This window comes from Lycorma delicatula, chromosome 5, assembly GCF_047948215.1.
Source record: "Lycorma delicatula isolate Av1 chromosome 5, ASM4794821v1, whole genome shotgun sequence".
Classification (NCBI taxonomy): domain Eukaryota; kingdom Metazoa; phylum Arthropoda; class Insecta; order Hemiptera; family Fulgoridae; genus Lycorma; species Lycorma delicatula.
Window position 1 is genome coordinate 19839962 of NC_134459.1, and position 15697 is coordinate 19855658.

General features: G+C 28.5%; 1 protein-coding gene across 1 annotated transcript; it reads right to left on the reverse strand.

Moving 5' to 3' along the window:
• Positions 1–5167: 5167 nt before the first annotated feature.
• Positions 5168–13290, reverse strand: LOC142324739 (uncharacterized). Its single transcript, XM_075365673.1, has 3 exons — positions 13063–13290; positions 10371–10603; positions 5168–5649 (listed from the first exon to the last, which is right to left on the reverse strand). The coding sequence occupies exons 1-3, from the start codon at positions 13288–13290 to the stop codon at positions 5187–5189; spliced, it is 924 nt and encodes a 307-aa protein (XP_075221788.1). The 3' UTR covers positions 5168–5186.
• Between the last annotated feature and the right edge of the window lie 2407 nt (positions 13291–15697).

Below are 15697 nucleotides of genomic sequence, written 5' to 3' on the forward strand. Positions count from 1 at the left end.
TTGGACTAAGGTTTCAGGTACATAAATCCAGGCACAACAAAGTGAGACTAGGTTGTTTTAGTACCGGTATTCCTCACCCACCGAGTTGGTCTAGTGGTGAACGCGTCTTCCCAAATCAGCTGATTTGGAAGCCGAGAGTTCCAGCGTTCAAGTCCTAGTAAAGCCAGTTATTTTTACATGGAGTTGAATGCTAGATCGCGGATACCGGTGTTCTTTGGTGGGCTGGGTTTTCAATTAACCACACATCTCAGGATTGGTCGAGCTGAGAATGTACAAGACTACACTTCATTTACACTCATACATATCATCCTCTGAAGTATTATCTAAACAGTAGTTACCAGAGGCTAAACAGAAAAAAGAAAGTACCGGTATTCCTCACGCACTGCAATCGCCATACATTCAGAACAAAAATGTTTTAAATGAGCTTTGAAAGAAGCATTAATTCAAACATCAAGCGGCTGTAAAGAATTTGAAAACTTGCTTTATTTTTCCTTCTCAAAGCCTTTTCTTTATAACTCACAAGTCCACGGAAAGTCGCTTATGTATTTTTCAACTTTAAAAGAGCACCAGAACAACTCTCCTATAAATATTTTATTCAGTTGAATAAAAGCATTGTCTATCCATCCATTTTCTTAGAATCTAACTTTTACACCAGCTAGTAATTTTTACCCTTTGGCAGGTGTTTTCTTTTAAATGTAATAAATGGCGGACGTATTTGCTACCTGCAAGTACTATCAGGATGATTGTACACTACTATTTATCATGGTGTAAGTACATATGCAAACAGTTTTATCCCTGGCTGCGTTAACTGTTGAATCTGCCAAATCGGGATTTGGCCGGTGTTTCATATTTGACTTGCTAAGAGATTTTATTTTCTTCTCGTAATGGAATTACATATTTTTGGAAAGATAGAAATGTTTCTCTACAGGCAAACGTTAAATAGATATAAGTTTTCTTATGGAAAGTCCATGCCTATTCATAAAACAACATAGCCATCCTCAACTTCCTTTGGTACTTGTGTGGCCTTTAATGCATCATCTTTGTTCATATAACAAATCCTTGTTTGCAGTCTTGAATGTAAGAGAACAATTTAAGTTTTATAGTACTAAACTAAACAAATTATAAGATATTTTTCACTAACATTGTCTTAAAACTTAGATTGTCTCTTTTAATAGATCCTATTTAAGGCAAGATCTAGGAATTAAAGTTGTACACTAGTTAATGAAAATTATGTAGCTACAGAATTTGCTAGTAAACATAAATTCAACATTGTAAATGAAAATATTGATGTCCCATTACATAGAGCATTCAGTGTATTTATATTTAATTTAAAAGATGAATTATTATTACAAAAGCATTCAATATCAAAGATTACATTACCTGATTTTGTGTCTAATGTATGTTGCAGCCATCCACTTTACGATGCAGACAATGAAAGAGAAGAGAACTATGTACTTGGTGTAAGGCTTGCTGCACAAAGAAGATTAAACTATGAACTGGGTATTCCACTTAAGGTTGCAGATGTAAATTATTTTTACTAGATTACATTATCTTGCTAGAATAAGCATTGTCTTACAAGAATACATTATAAATCAACTGGTGATGGCATATGGAATAAATATGAAATTAATTATATTAATTTTGCATAAAGATGTTAGCGTAAAACCAAATTCTAATGAAATTAATAATATTTATTATGTACAAAAAAAAAAAGGTTGATACCTATTTATCAGGATTGTCATCACTGATAACACCATGGTTTAATTTTGTTATAAAATCAAAGAGATTAAATCAGTGGTGGAATAATTTACATTAGTTGAATAAATTAACTGAACATGATAAAACCCATCAAATTTAATATTCTTGTAAATCTACAATGTGAAACAAATTGTTTGCGTAATCTATGACCAAGATTAGCCACACATTTTAAGGGAAAGTGATAAGACCAGGCCAGTCAACTTGAAAATAATTATATGTCTGTGAAATTTACTGTTTCAGCATATTTAAAAATTGGTAATTTAAGTCTAGTGTCAGGTTAAATTTATTAACTGCAGACGGCCTTTAAACAAAGTCTGGCAAATGCTGTTGCTTCCTGCGGCATTTATCTTTGACACTGTATAGTTTATTACAATATTTATGTGTTGTATTTATCCAAACATGCAACAGTTTGAACCTTTAAGTACCTAATCATTAAGTTTTGTCTTCAATTGAATGCAAACATAATTATTGAAACTAATAATTATTGCTAATGAACAATTTCATCAACAAAAATAAATTCATTTTTTTCCTGGAATTGACACTCTATTCTCATTTTTTATTTAACTCCTTTACTATGATTTTTTGGATAGCAGTTGAAAACAACAGTAACATTCTTTCTCCCTTTCTCATTCAATTTCCAGAACCTATAGTCCCGTATTCTTTTAAATGACTAAATAAATTTACTTTTTTATTTCAACTTATTTTCCATGAAGTTTCATCTTTTTTGAGATCTAAGTGCTATGTAGGTAAATTTTCTTCTTTTGCTTCCAATTTTCTACTGTAAATAATATTAATGTAAATTGTTTACAGTACATTTCACTGTTAACAGCATTATATCTACATGCTATTTTAAATTTTATCAGAATAGTAATATAGCATATTGAATTTAATTATAATTATAGCCTTATAAACATTAAAGGAAAATGCAATTAAACAAATAATGTAAAAGACTAATGATGCAAAAAAAAAATGTTTTCCAGATTTACCTTAAGGATTCAACATTTTTTTAAAACCATAATTCAGTAAAAATACATAGTCTGTATAGTTGATTACATGTAAATTAATTCAGAGTTTGCTTGAAGCTGCTAAAAAACAAAGCCCCAGACCCATCATAATAGTCTGTTGGTCCTGACATCAAATTTGGATTGAGATGTTTTGTTTTATACATTATACATTAACTATGCGCATGAGTAAATTACTAGACTAGTAATAATTTGGTTCATGTGGTTGATATTTACTATAATTTGTAAATATTTATAATTTACATATTGTACAATGTATGTTTTTTAGTTTTGTTTACTAATTATTTATTTAAATCATTTATTATAATTTTTACTTATATTACTTTTATGTTTTCTTCTAGTCTATAGTTCTAATTTTAAATTATTTGGAAGTACTGTTTATATCATTTTTGTAAGTTGTAATTAAAAACTATACTATATTTATATGACTGACCAATCTTTTATGAAAAAAAAAGAAGATTGGTTCCTCAGGTCCTTTATTTTAGCAATACCAGTAATAATGATTTAATTTTTAAGGGATCACAACCATTATGTACTTCAACAGGAATGTTTTCATGAAATAAGAATGTTTTGTCAGGCTGAGAACTTTCTGAACAGTCGTTGGATATACTTCGGGAAAAGTTTATCTTAGCATCTTGTATTATATTCATGATAAAATTGAAAGGTGTTAAAATTTTTATTCTGAACAAAAGTTTGAAAATGTACGTACGTATACACACACACACACACACACACACATATATATATATATATATATATATATATATATATATAAAGGTATAGATAAAAAGAGATTCTAAAAAAATTATTCTTATTCTTATGGTTTTTTCTAAATTCCATAATTCTACATTTTGACACAGTAAGTCATGAGAAGAACTCTGAAGAAACTGTGAAATGACAGCCAAAATACATACACTATCAAAAAGAAAGGTCAATGTCTGGATGACATTGACACATGTTAGGATGTGTTTGACACATGTGCTGTTGGCTACACCCCTTTCACATCTCACTTTAAGTAGAGTTTTTTCTGTATTAGATTCCATTAGTATCCAATATTCATTTTAATAGTTGTATCCGTAAGTAGAATTTTAATACTATTTAGAAGTATAGTTTATGGTACTTAATTTTTTTTTCAGTTTGACAGTGTACTAGACAAAGCCCTTCAAGCATCTTAAATCATATTTTATGTTTCATTGTTTTTGGAGTTACACTATAACATTTTCAGTAAATTTAACAACCTAAGAGTGAAGTGTAATTTATTTACTTCAGAATAAACTGAATAAGACACTTAATAAAAAAAAAACAATTTTTAATTATCAAACTATAAAATCCATCTGGTTTTGAAGTTGAATGATCAAATATTTTGTAAATTTAAGATTATATTGTAATACTGCTCTAGATGTTTTATTTCCCCCATCAGTTTTGCATGGATACTGAAACTTCAAAAAAATGTACTATAAAATACTGTTTTTAATGGTTGCATGCAAATAAAATTGTGAACTTTCAATACAAAAATTGTTATATAAAATGAAATATTTTCTTGTGATGTCATCTGGGGTTCAAGTTAGTGATGTAACTCATAAAATGCATGACATCATTAACTGATATTAATGTGTTGCAACAAAAATGTGATGTACCTCTAATATTGCTTTTGCTGTTTTATTAAGTGTAAATCTTACATATAAATTGAGTAAAAATCTTGTTTTCACAAGTTGTGAAAACATAATTTGTTGTGTCACTGTTTTCAACAGTGGTTAAACACATTGTTGTTCAGAATTATACTTAACATTTATTAAATAAAAATAAACTCTTAAAAATCAGTTTATTTAACATAAATAAATTGAAAAAATTATGCTTTTAAAAAAATTATGTGCATTTAATAAGAGGATTGATGAGACTGCTGTAAACACTGTCATGAAGCAGTGTAATCACTTAATGAATACTAAGTTTTAAAAACCATAATACAGTTCAGGATAGCACATCAAAAATACTTACCTTATGGGAACATAGTAATTGTGCAGCTCTCAGTTGCACCATAAACCAAATATTTTATATAAGAACTCATAACTACTCAGATCAGACCTCATCCACAAAAGAGGGAAGTGTCTTCGTTAAACTTTTATAATTAAAATTAACTAAGATATTAAATAAGAATTTTAAGCTAAGATACCGTAATTTCATTAAATAGTTTATAATCGGTTCAATGTACTAATTTTAAAGTTAACTTCTTACCTTCTGCACAATAACTTCTAACAATAAAAAAAGTTTAAAATAAGTTTTAATAAACAATAAAAATATAAGTTTAACATACTTTTAAAAAAAAAATAATAATAATTTCTTTAACTGTATTAACCAAATTTTAAACTATTCATAATTTTAATGCACTTTGTTGTACTTGTATTTTAATTATAAAAATTTCTTGTTCCTATTAAATTTTAAATGAGATGATAATGATTTGTGTTTTTTCCACATTTTCAATGAATGTAGCCTACGCTTTTGATGAAGGTCTTTGTAAAACTCTTTTGATCTAACTATTACTTGTACTGCCTCATCTTCTGACTCTCCAATTGAGGACATTACAGGAGAAGGTTCTTTTTCTTCCTCTTTACTAGGAGACACATTAGATAAATATGATAATGCATCCAAACTGGATTTCTCAACTGGAGAAGTGATTTTTCCAAGAAAAATTCCTGGCAAACCACTTTTTATTGTATACCGTTTAACTGTTTCTAGAAGTGTTTCTTTTGGTTGTAACAGGGGCTCATATGAACCTCTGCTATGTCCAAGAATTCCAACTGAAAGTTCATTTTCTTCAAGATATTCCTCCGGTAGAGTGTATGAATCATAAAGTTTTAGTAACTTTTCATTCCTTAAAATATAGAATAAAATTATTCATTAGATCAGATATGTTAGCCATGAATATGATACTAAAAATCTAAAAAAAGTAATGAGCCGTGAATTCACATGTATTCTCGTACGTGAATTGTTGATGTAATATGTTATTTTTTAATAATTTATTTACATTTTACTTCATTAATTACAAAACAGGTTTTGTATCTATTGTGACTCATAATCACCTGTGCATGGTTTATTCACTTACATATTTTTTGTTTTTAAAAATGTTTAGTAATAATTGAGAAATAAATTCTATTGGAGATGAACATATGTAAGTAAAATATTATTTTGAAAAACACGGTAGTAAGACTCCCTACCAAGGTATCAGTTATTACACTACAACAGTGAATATCATCTTTCTATGACTATTATTAGTTTATATTTACTATTTACAATATTAGTTTTTATAGCTCTGATATGCACTTCTCAGTTATGATTCCTTTATGATATAAAAGTAGTTACAAGAAATAATTAGGAAATGATTAATTAAAATTAACAGATATAATTTTACTTATCTGTATGATAGGGCCTCTTCTAAATGGAGTTAAAATTTAATGGATTATAACAGCATAAGTTAAATGCTTGTTTATGTAGGTTTTCAGTTGTACATTTGTAAAGAGCAACAGAAATCCCAACAATAAAAGTTTTCCTGTTTGAATGATTTTACATAAAATTTAAAAAAATGTTATAGTTCTTTAATGTAAGCAAGAGGCTTATTTTTATTAAGTGACTAATTATTTTTGATGCTTTTGTTCATTGCTGTCAGAAATGAGAATTATGTAAAAATGTTATATTTTTTATTAAAAACTGAACTAAATAACAAATTTAGTTTTAAAAACAAGTATCATAATGATTTTCGTCATTTATTTCAGCTACCATCAGTAACTTGCAAAAATGACTAATATTTAGATAGTCTTTAGAGAACTGAAAACATTAAATTTAAAAAAAATAAATGGTTTATATAGCATTATTAAATTTGTATTAAATTTTGTTAAATAAAAACTGAGTGATATATTATCACTTACAAGATAAGTTATGTGAGGAAAAACTAATGTGATTAAACCCTAAAGCAGGAAATTAATTGGAAATTAAGAAGTGTCGAAAGTGCTATCTGTCAATGGCAGTCTAGTACAAGATACAATAGAGTGTTAGTGGCACTGAACATGCTTAAAAAATGTTATTTACTTTTAATTTTTAGACAAAATTTATGAATTAAAGATCATAAATAAAATAAGAGTATAATACTTGCCACAGAAATTTTCACTGTAATCACCTTAAACTAATGCTTAATGTCACTTTTTCTTGTTAAATAATCAGTTAATTAATCTTATAATACTTTTGCTTTTTTTTTATTACAAACAGAATTTGAAATGCTGTACAAAAATGGCTTTATGATAAAAACTTAAGCACTTTTCTAAACTGTTTTTGTTTAATGTTCACTAATTATAAAATTCTGATGTGGACACTACATGACTTCCATGAACACCTATTAAATTAATATACACATTTTTTGCTGCACTTCATTTAAACTTATTTCATTTGAAAGTGAGATACAACCCTTCTTTAATAAAGTGGACAGTTACATAGTTGCTAAAATATTAGTTACTAACATCAAATATTTATATAATTATTAATTCAACAATCTTACCTGAAATATTAGGATAGAGTAAAAGTCCCTTTATTATTCCTTAAATAAATGTATGTCTTATACCTATCTAATACTATGTTAAATTATTATGATGTAACCATCACAAAATGAAAACAGAAACAAATAATCAGATGTTTCACCAAATATGATGTGGACACCACATGGCTTACTTGTAAGCTAATAAATTACATATACACATTTTTTTTAAATGGAAAGTACATAAAATTCTATTTCATTAATAACTTTTGATATCATTTCATTTTTGTATTGTTATTCTTAAATTATTATTTATTGTAAAACCTTTTTTACAACCAAAGGTTAATAATTTTTAATAAATCAATATATTTAAATTAAAAAAAAAGAAGGGAGCTGAAGTCTGATTCAAACCAATATGCCTTCCGCTTATAAGATCCCAAATGTTTCATTAATTAAAATTTTACTTGGTTATAACTTCTTGAACCAATGAAAATAAGTACCACTTATGATATATGTAGTTGAAAAGCTCTCAAATGAGGGTTTTATTACTGCAGTTAATAAAAAGTCCAAAAACCAATTTTTTTGGATTTTGGACACTTTTGGTTCAATTGATTGCAATCAAAAGGGGAGGTACACAACTAGATGTTACAGCAGTCTTAAATCCAAAATTTCAGCATCTTATGGCTAATCGTTTTTTAGTTATGCGAGATATGTATGCACATACATACATACGTCCGTAGAGACGTCACACCGAAAAATGGATTCAGGGATGGTCAAAATGTATATTTCCGTTGAAATCGGGAATTTTTCACTAACACAATACTTCCTTTACTTTGTACAAGTAAAAATACTATAATTACAAAAAAAGTGATGGGATATTAAAAGTTATTTTCATCTATTCATTATGGTAAGTATTTCTGTTCTTGATTGATGATATTTTTGATAAATTACAAAATTAATTAATGAAATATATTGAGATAAGAAGAGTACATTAATTATACAGTAAGTATTAAATAATCAATTTCTAGTAGCCTAGTAGGGATACAGTGTGTTTAATGAATGTGAAAACTTTTCAGTTTAATCTAACAAATTCAATAATTTATTGCCAATATTGTTCCATGATATAAAATAAAAAATTACCTACTTTATTATTTGTTTTAAAGACATCTACTGCTAAGCGAGTGCAAATATTGCTACTAATAATGTGTAAAAAATTTACTTGAATTTCTTATGTGCATAATATCACCAGAATTTAGGTATATAATTAGAAATTAATGCAGCACTCATGTAGGGTAAGCTGGTTAAGAAACTGTTGTAACAAATTAGATGCTAAGTCTCTAAAAAAAATTATACATCTATCCATTACAATGATTCATTATACACAAATTTGTAAGTCTACCAATTTTTCACATTAGTAGAAGTTTTATTACTTTATCAGCTATAGTGATATAGCTACTATTGTAGCTATAACTATACTATAATGGGAATGTATATAGAATGGTAAAAAAAAGCAAAGAAATTGTATTTTTTAAGTTTTGTGGCTTAAGGAGGCATTTTTAAAACAAACATATTTTAACAAAAAAAAGAAAGATTTAAATAAACTAAATAATCTGCAAAAATTTTTTCTAGTGCTCCCAAGTCCAAAAAAATCTATTTTTCTCAGATGGATATTTGTGCATATGTGTGTATGGTTGGCCAATATTTGGTATTTTATCTAATGGTGGACTCTGTCTATTAATTTTCTTTAAACTTTGTATACAGGTACTACTATTACTACTACCTTAAGGGAGGAAAGAATTTAATACATTTTTGTGAAAATTGGAAAAGGGACTGGGTTGTTTTGGCCAAAATAAACTTTCAAATCTTTACTGGGGCACTTAAGAAAAATTTTTTTCTTGCAAAAGTTGAAGTTTTTTAGATCATAAATTAATAAAAATTTCATTTAATATTCACCACCCTCACCAAAAAACTTTTATATACTTTTCTTTTTTTAGCTACATCTTGCTTCAAAAAAGGAATCGATGGGAGTTTTTTTGGATCTATATTTTCTATGTCAATAGGCCTTTAAATGAGTATAATTATTTTTTCCCATTCCTCTCCAGTGGTTTGTTGTAACAAAAAATCTTTTTTTAATTTATTTTAATTTTAAATAATCTTGCAAGTTACAAAATTGCATTTAAACGTAAAAATTTTAATTTTTTAACAGCCCTTACGCTTTAGTATTGCTTGAAAAAATATCCAAAATTTTTCACCCCTTCCTAGAAAATTACAACTTGTGCATGTGTATATTTAAAACAATCTTAAAAAACTACTTTTTTAATTTATTATCATCATTTAGGGATTATTTTCTTAAAAGTTAATTTTATCCAAATGCTTTCCCTTGAGAATGGTAACCCCCAAAATGAAAAAAAAGAATTGTTTTTCAAAATTTCAAATGTTTAATACTCAAAACATTAAAAATGAATTTAAAAATGCTCAAAAGGAATTTTAAAAAAATCAAAATATCTTTATAATTTTGATTTTAAGTTATTTAAAATCAACTTTAGAGTCGATACAAGTAGGTATATCATGCATATGGCACAACCGATTGACATATCAACAAACATCATCCTGTACTCAATTTCTGTACTTTTAGTTATTGCATATGTTTGGAAAACGACAAGAATACAAAATAATAATTCCATTGTTCAACTTTCATTAAATCCTCCACAAGCATAGAAACAATCACTTTTTTATATTTATTTAACTATGCATCAAAAAATTAGAAATAAATATTTTTAGTTAAAATGTGAAAAAAGAATTCATTTGTTTTCTATTGTTCAATAAAAAGGTATTATTTTATCATAAAGATACAAACAGAACTTAAAATAATTGAAATGAAAAAACTTTCTGGAAAAAAATTAAAATTGCATAACTTGACTGGTGTAGTAGGGGAAAATTATGCAATTCTTTGCCGGCTTTTCTTTTATTAATGCTCACAAATTCAAAGGGCAAATTTAAATCACATTTTAAGTAATATTTAATCATTTGAAGTTAACTTTTATGAGTAAAATATTTATAACAATAATTACCTGATCGGTGGTTCAGAACTGAGACCAAGTTTCAGAAGCTCAGTTGGGTGATCTTTATTAGAGACTTCGTGAAAAAGTGGAGATTTGACTAAAAGTTTACTTTCTTTCTTAATATTACCATATAACACATGTTTATTACTTTCACCTTCTTCTCCAGTAAATTGCATACCAGAAAAGATTTTTTCATTCATTAAATTATAGTAATCAGAGCGTAACAAACGATTCATTTCATGCTGTTGAAAGAAAAATAATTAACAAATCTGCTTGTATATATATATATTTATAAAAATATGATAATTGTAGCAAGTGGTCTTCAGCATCACATACAAGTTTAGTTATAACTAATACACACTGTTATTAATTTATTGGCTGTTACAAGAAATTTAAGCTCAAGCTTTGAAAGATTTAAACAAGAAAAAAGCAGTAAAAATTGATGATATGCTATCTGAATTATCATGCAATATTGAAGAAGCAGGAGGAATAAACTTTATAAATTAGTATGCAAAATTTATGAGACTGGACAAATAACCTAGGATTTTAAAAAAAAGAGTAAATTACTGTGTGAAAATAAATGGAAATTTTTTCACTATCAGTTTAATATCTTATGCTGCAATAATACTTTCTAGAATATAGGTGAATAGAACATACAGTAGAAGGTTGACGAAACCAATGCAGTTTCAGTAAGAGTCTAGGTATAAGAGAGATCAATCTGGGATTTTAAGAAATTTCAGATCTTAATAGGAACCTACTGGGTTGGTCTAGTGATGAACTTGTCATCGCAAATCAGCTGATTACAAGTCGAGAGTTCTAATGTTCAAATCCTAGTAAAGGCTACTTAGAAAAGGTTACTTTTATACAGATTTGAATACTGGATCATGGATACCGGTGTTCTTTGGTGGTTGGGTTTCAATTAACCACACATCTCAGGAATGGTCAACCTGATACTATACAAGACTAAATATATCTTCCTCATTCATCCTCTGAAATAACACCTTATGTTGGTTCTGGAGGCTAAACAGAAAAAGAAAGGGAATAATAGGGAGAAAAATTCTTTAAAATCTATAAAAGAATGAGGTTACAGTTGTATGAATAAGAATGAAGAAATACAGGCACTAATTCTGAAAGCAGTAAGACAAGCTATAGACAACAAGAGTAAACTTGCTGCCTATCCCTGTTGTCTTATAACTTGTACACAAAAGAAGCAATACAGAAATTGAAAGAAAAATTTGAGAGTGGATTACCTACCCAAAGAGAAAAGATAAAGGAGTTAAGATTAGCTAATGACATTTTTTTTTTAAAGCTAAAAGATGAGTTAGAAAAATACTGGGTAAATACTAGACAAATATTGGCTTTGTTGCTAGGAGAGAATTTCAATATTAAAGAAAAGCAAAGGTATAATAAAAGTATATCTGAAGAAGAATTTAGTTATAAAAAGAATAGTTTTAGGTCATGTGGAACTACCTCTGGGTATTATACAAAGTGTTTGCATAAATAATTTTAAGCATTCACTTGTGTAGTTATATACTTAATAAAAAAAAAGAACAGTAAAAAAAAATAATTAATTAATTAAATTCATTAACTTACCACAGAAGCTTTTGAAGCTTGTATGTGGGAATATGGAAACTGAATTTTGTAGTGTATGAAAAAACGACATGCGTAACCAGGATCCCTGGATGAAAGGCAGAGACACTATCACTCCACCATGGAGATCGGCAATGTATATAATGAACATGTCTAATTCCACATAGCAATTGACTTAGTTTATCAAAATCCTACAATCAAAAACTGAGAAATTCACAGTCAAAATTTTGCAAAATAATCTTGCCTGTCATTCAGAAGTTGTAGATTTGTATAATTTTTAGGTAGTTCAAATATAAAAATTTTTAAATAATTCTTACTTGTTCAAATGTTGATGACATAATGACCTAGTTAATTCAACATTTAATTTTTTAAATGGATCTTTATTTGTAGAAAAAATTTTCTTTTCTTTATGAACACTTTATATTTACTTTACATTTAATGAGTAATTCCAACTTGGCCAGTGACAAATCTAAAATGGCAGATCAAATCAAGTACAATCTATATGCACTTCTTTCTGTAACTTATGAATTTTGAATGAAAACAGAAAATATGAAGGAAGTTATTACATCTCTGCTTTTCTTTGAGTTGGTACTTTATTTCTTCCTTAAAACTATACATGACTACTGTTGAATCACTTATTTGAGAAACCACACATATACAAAAATCTAAATTGTTGGGAAATTGGAAAGAAAACATTTTCTGTCCTAAGAAGAAGTAAAATTAAAAACTTGATGCTATATCCTAATTACAATTCTGAAGGTATATTAAAAGACAAACTTTTTATGTTTTGTTAACTAGTTAAAAAAATTAAAAAAAGGAGGTTGAATTTGTGTTCTCAAATAAATGAATTACTGAGGTTGAGATAATGTAAAATATTGAAAATTATGAATTTTATTAAAATAATACAAAAAACCTTGTCATAATTCATATATTAACATTAAAATACTTTAAGAGCCCTCATTTTGATCCACTTCATCATCTTGAAACCATATTATTGGCTACGCAAAAATTTTGACTTTCTTCATCATGTCACCCATTTTCTGTTGATCATTCAGTTTAGCAAGTGCAATCGGCACCTTTTTCTGAGGATAAGATGTTAATATAATGGTACTTTTTCTGTTCCTGAAGCAAGATAAAATTCATGTTGGCCTTGAATTCCATCAATGAATTCACAAGCTGTAATTTTTCCTTGGTTTTCTGATAAGAAAATTGCCAAAAACAACTGACAAGAAATGCACCTTTTTGTCTTCAGGAATATGTCTCTCATAAGAGTCTGTTGAAAGTACATTCCTTCATCAATAAGTTTTCCAGCAAGCTTTAAATTCCAGTAAGTCTTCATAGACTTACTGGAATAACTACCATAAATTTACAATTATTACTTGAAAAAATTTATGTGTTCTACTACAGATTTGTTTCAAAGGATATGTTCTATCCAAGGTCTGCCTTTTTATCATGCTGCAGTCTCAGTCACATGGATTATAATAGAGGCCAAGAACTGATAAATACAGCTCAGTTTTTTAAAAATATTTGGTTCCACCAAAGCAAGCATGAATCAAATATTAATAACAATAGGGAACATAAAAGATTTTTTTTTTGTCTCAGGAAGAAAAGTATGTCATTCTGATAGTATTTTTTCTCCAGTATTCAAATATGATATCAGTTTTTCCCCGGGTTTTTCACACAAGGTTTCTGAGAGACAGGCATTTATAATTTCAAACATTTTAATACTTTCTGCATTCTTAACTACACAATATTCAAACGACTCGCCTAGAAAGTAAGAAATGACGATTTTCTGCTATATTTTGCCTGTGAAGCATTCCTCTTGATGGTCCAACAATAATTGGCCAGCATATTGGGATTACATTTGTCTTGATACCTTTTTTCCATAGCTGAAATCTCCTGATGAAAGTATTCCTGGGGTCATCGCTCACTGCGCCAAGATTTCCTGGGAAGAAATCTAGGTGCAGGACCTGTACTTTTAAGGACATATTATAACCTAAATTTTTATAATATAAGATCATTAACAATATCATGATAATTTTCTGCCTTTCGATTTCCCAGACAACTCTCAGTAACACTCTTTAATGCTTGTCAAGCTGCTTTCTCCAGTGGATTCAATAGTTATTCAAACTTTTCATCATGCATTAGTGATCATATTTGTAGACCTATAAATATTCCTTCTTTAAATTTTGCATCACTAATTTTAAGAAACTTCTGTTTTAAGTACATGAAACCAGGAGTATTGTCCATGGCCTTATGAAATTCTTCATTAATCCTAATTCGATATGTAATGGAGGTAGATACACATTTTTAGGCTTACACAATGGGTCATGTTTTACATTTTTCTGTTCAGGAATGAGCTATTCACATTTGGGGGATTCTTTTTTAGTGAAATGGTTTTTTCTGTCCCTACTATCCCATTCACACAAAAAAAAAAAAACAACAGTACTTGTGTAACCAAGCTGAAGACCAAGAATAAGCGCAATTACCTTCAAATCACCATAAATATTCCATTCAAACACTGGATATTGAAACTTTTCCAATATAAATTTAGTTTTGATATGTTTTTTCATACTAGCAGAGTGAGCCATAGGTACTGATGGGATTTATTGCCATTATGCAGAAGCACATCTTTTAAACTAACTGTAGAGGAATCAATGAACAAGTGTCATTATGTTGGGTTACGTTCATTAAAAAGTATCTCCATAAGAGAAGAAATGTCATTACAAAACACTAAGCCATTTTCTTCAGAAGAATAGTCTTTAAATTCAGAATACAATTACGATAAGTACATATCTTTGTCTTCTTTTGAAGAAGATTCTTGAGTCAGTAAATGAGGCTCACATGAACTGCTCTGTTCAAAAGTTGTATCACCAGAACCTGTTTCTTTCTCTTCTTTGCTTCCATCAGACTCTGAGCTCTCTTCATCTAATGTCACATGTTCTACAGGCTTTGGTATAGGCAATTCTTCGCAGTGTGGAACTGGTCTCATTGCAGATTGCAAGTTAGGATGCACCACTGTATGTTTTGATTTTGAGTAGTCCCTTCAATGTTTGTTAAGCAGAAATAACAATCACAAGAGTGATCTAAAGGTCCCCTCCAAATCATAGGGACAGCAAGTGGCATGTGGTGTGTGCCATTTTTCCATGCAGTGAGAAGCTTAGAACACGATAAACAACAGATGTGTGGTTCAGGCCCTTGTTTGGTTCCTGACTTTACATTCAAAATAAATTTCATAACACTTTTTACTAATGGTGTAAGGTTTTGCCTTTGGGACTTAAGCATCACATCACCACATACATAAAAATAATTGTTAGGATGATTTAAACAAACTCTAGATATTTTGTACCTAATGACTAATTTAAAAAAAATAAAGTTGTAAATATGTAATACACAATAATTCAGACACACAAAGCACTTACAATGACGTGTTTACTGGCTCACTACTAGCTTACAACTGGCATCGTTCTGATGAATGTGTGCTATACTAGATCACGTTTGTGCATGTCTATACATGTCTGAACCTGCACAACAGTAGCAACACTATCCTTTGAGTTAGCTCATTTGGTTCAATTATATTTACTATGCTCCAGGAGCTTTTACTTGACAAAGAAAAAATGGACGAAAAAATGTTTTCCAATATTTAAAAAAATTAAAATAACAAAAAAAACTGTGGGCGACGGAGAAATTCTGAATACATATTTGAAAACAGGATGAAAAAACTGCATTAAGTACACCTATTGGTA

Coding starts and splice junctions, on each gene's coding strand:
- LOC142324739 (XM_075365673.1), bottom strand. CDS start 13,290: ATGAAGACTTACTGGAATTTAAAGCTTGCTGGAAAACTTATTGATGAA. Junction 10,604..13,062: donor TTGCTTCAGGAACAGAAAAA/GTACCATTATAT, acceptor TTCTTTCAACAG/CATGAAATGAATCGTTTGTT. Junction 5,650..10,370: donor AGTTCTGAACCACCGATCAG/GTAATTATTGTT, acceptor CTATATTTTAAG/GAATGAAAAGTTACTAAAAC.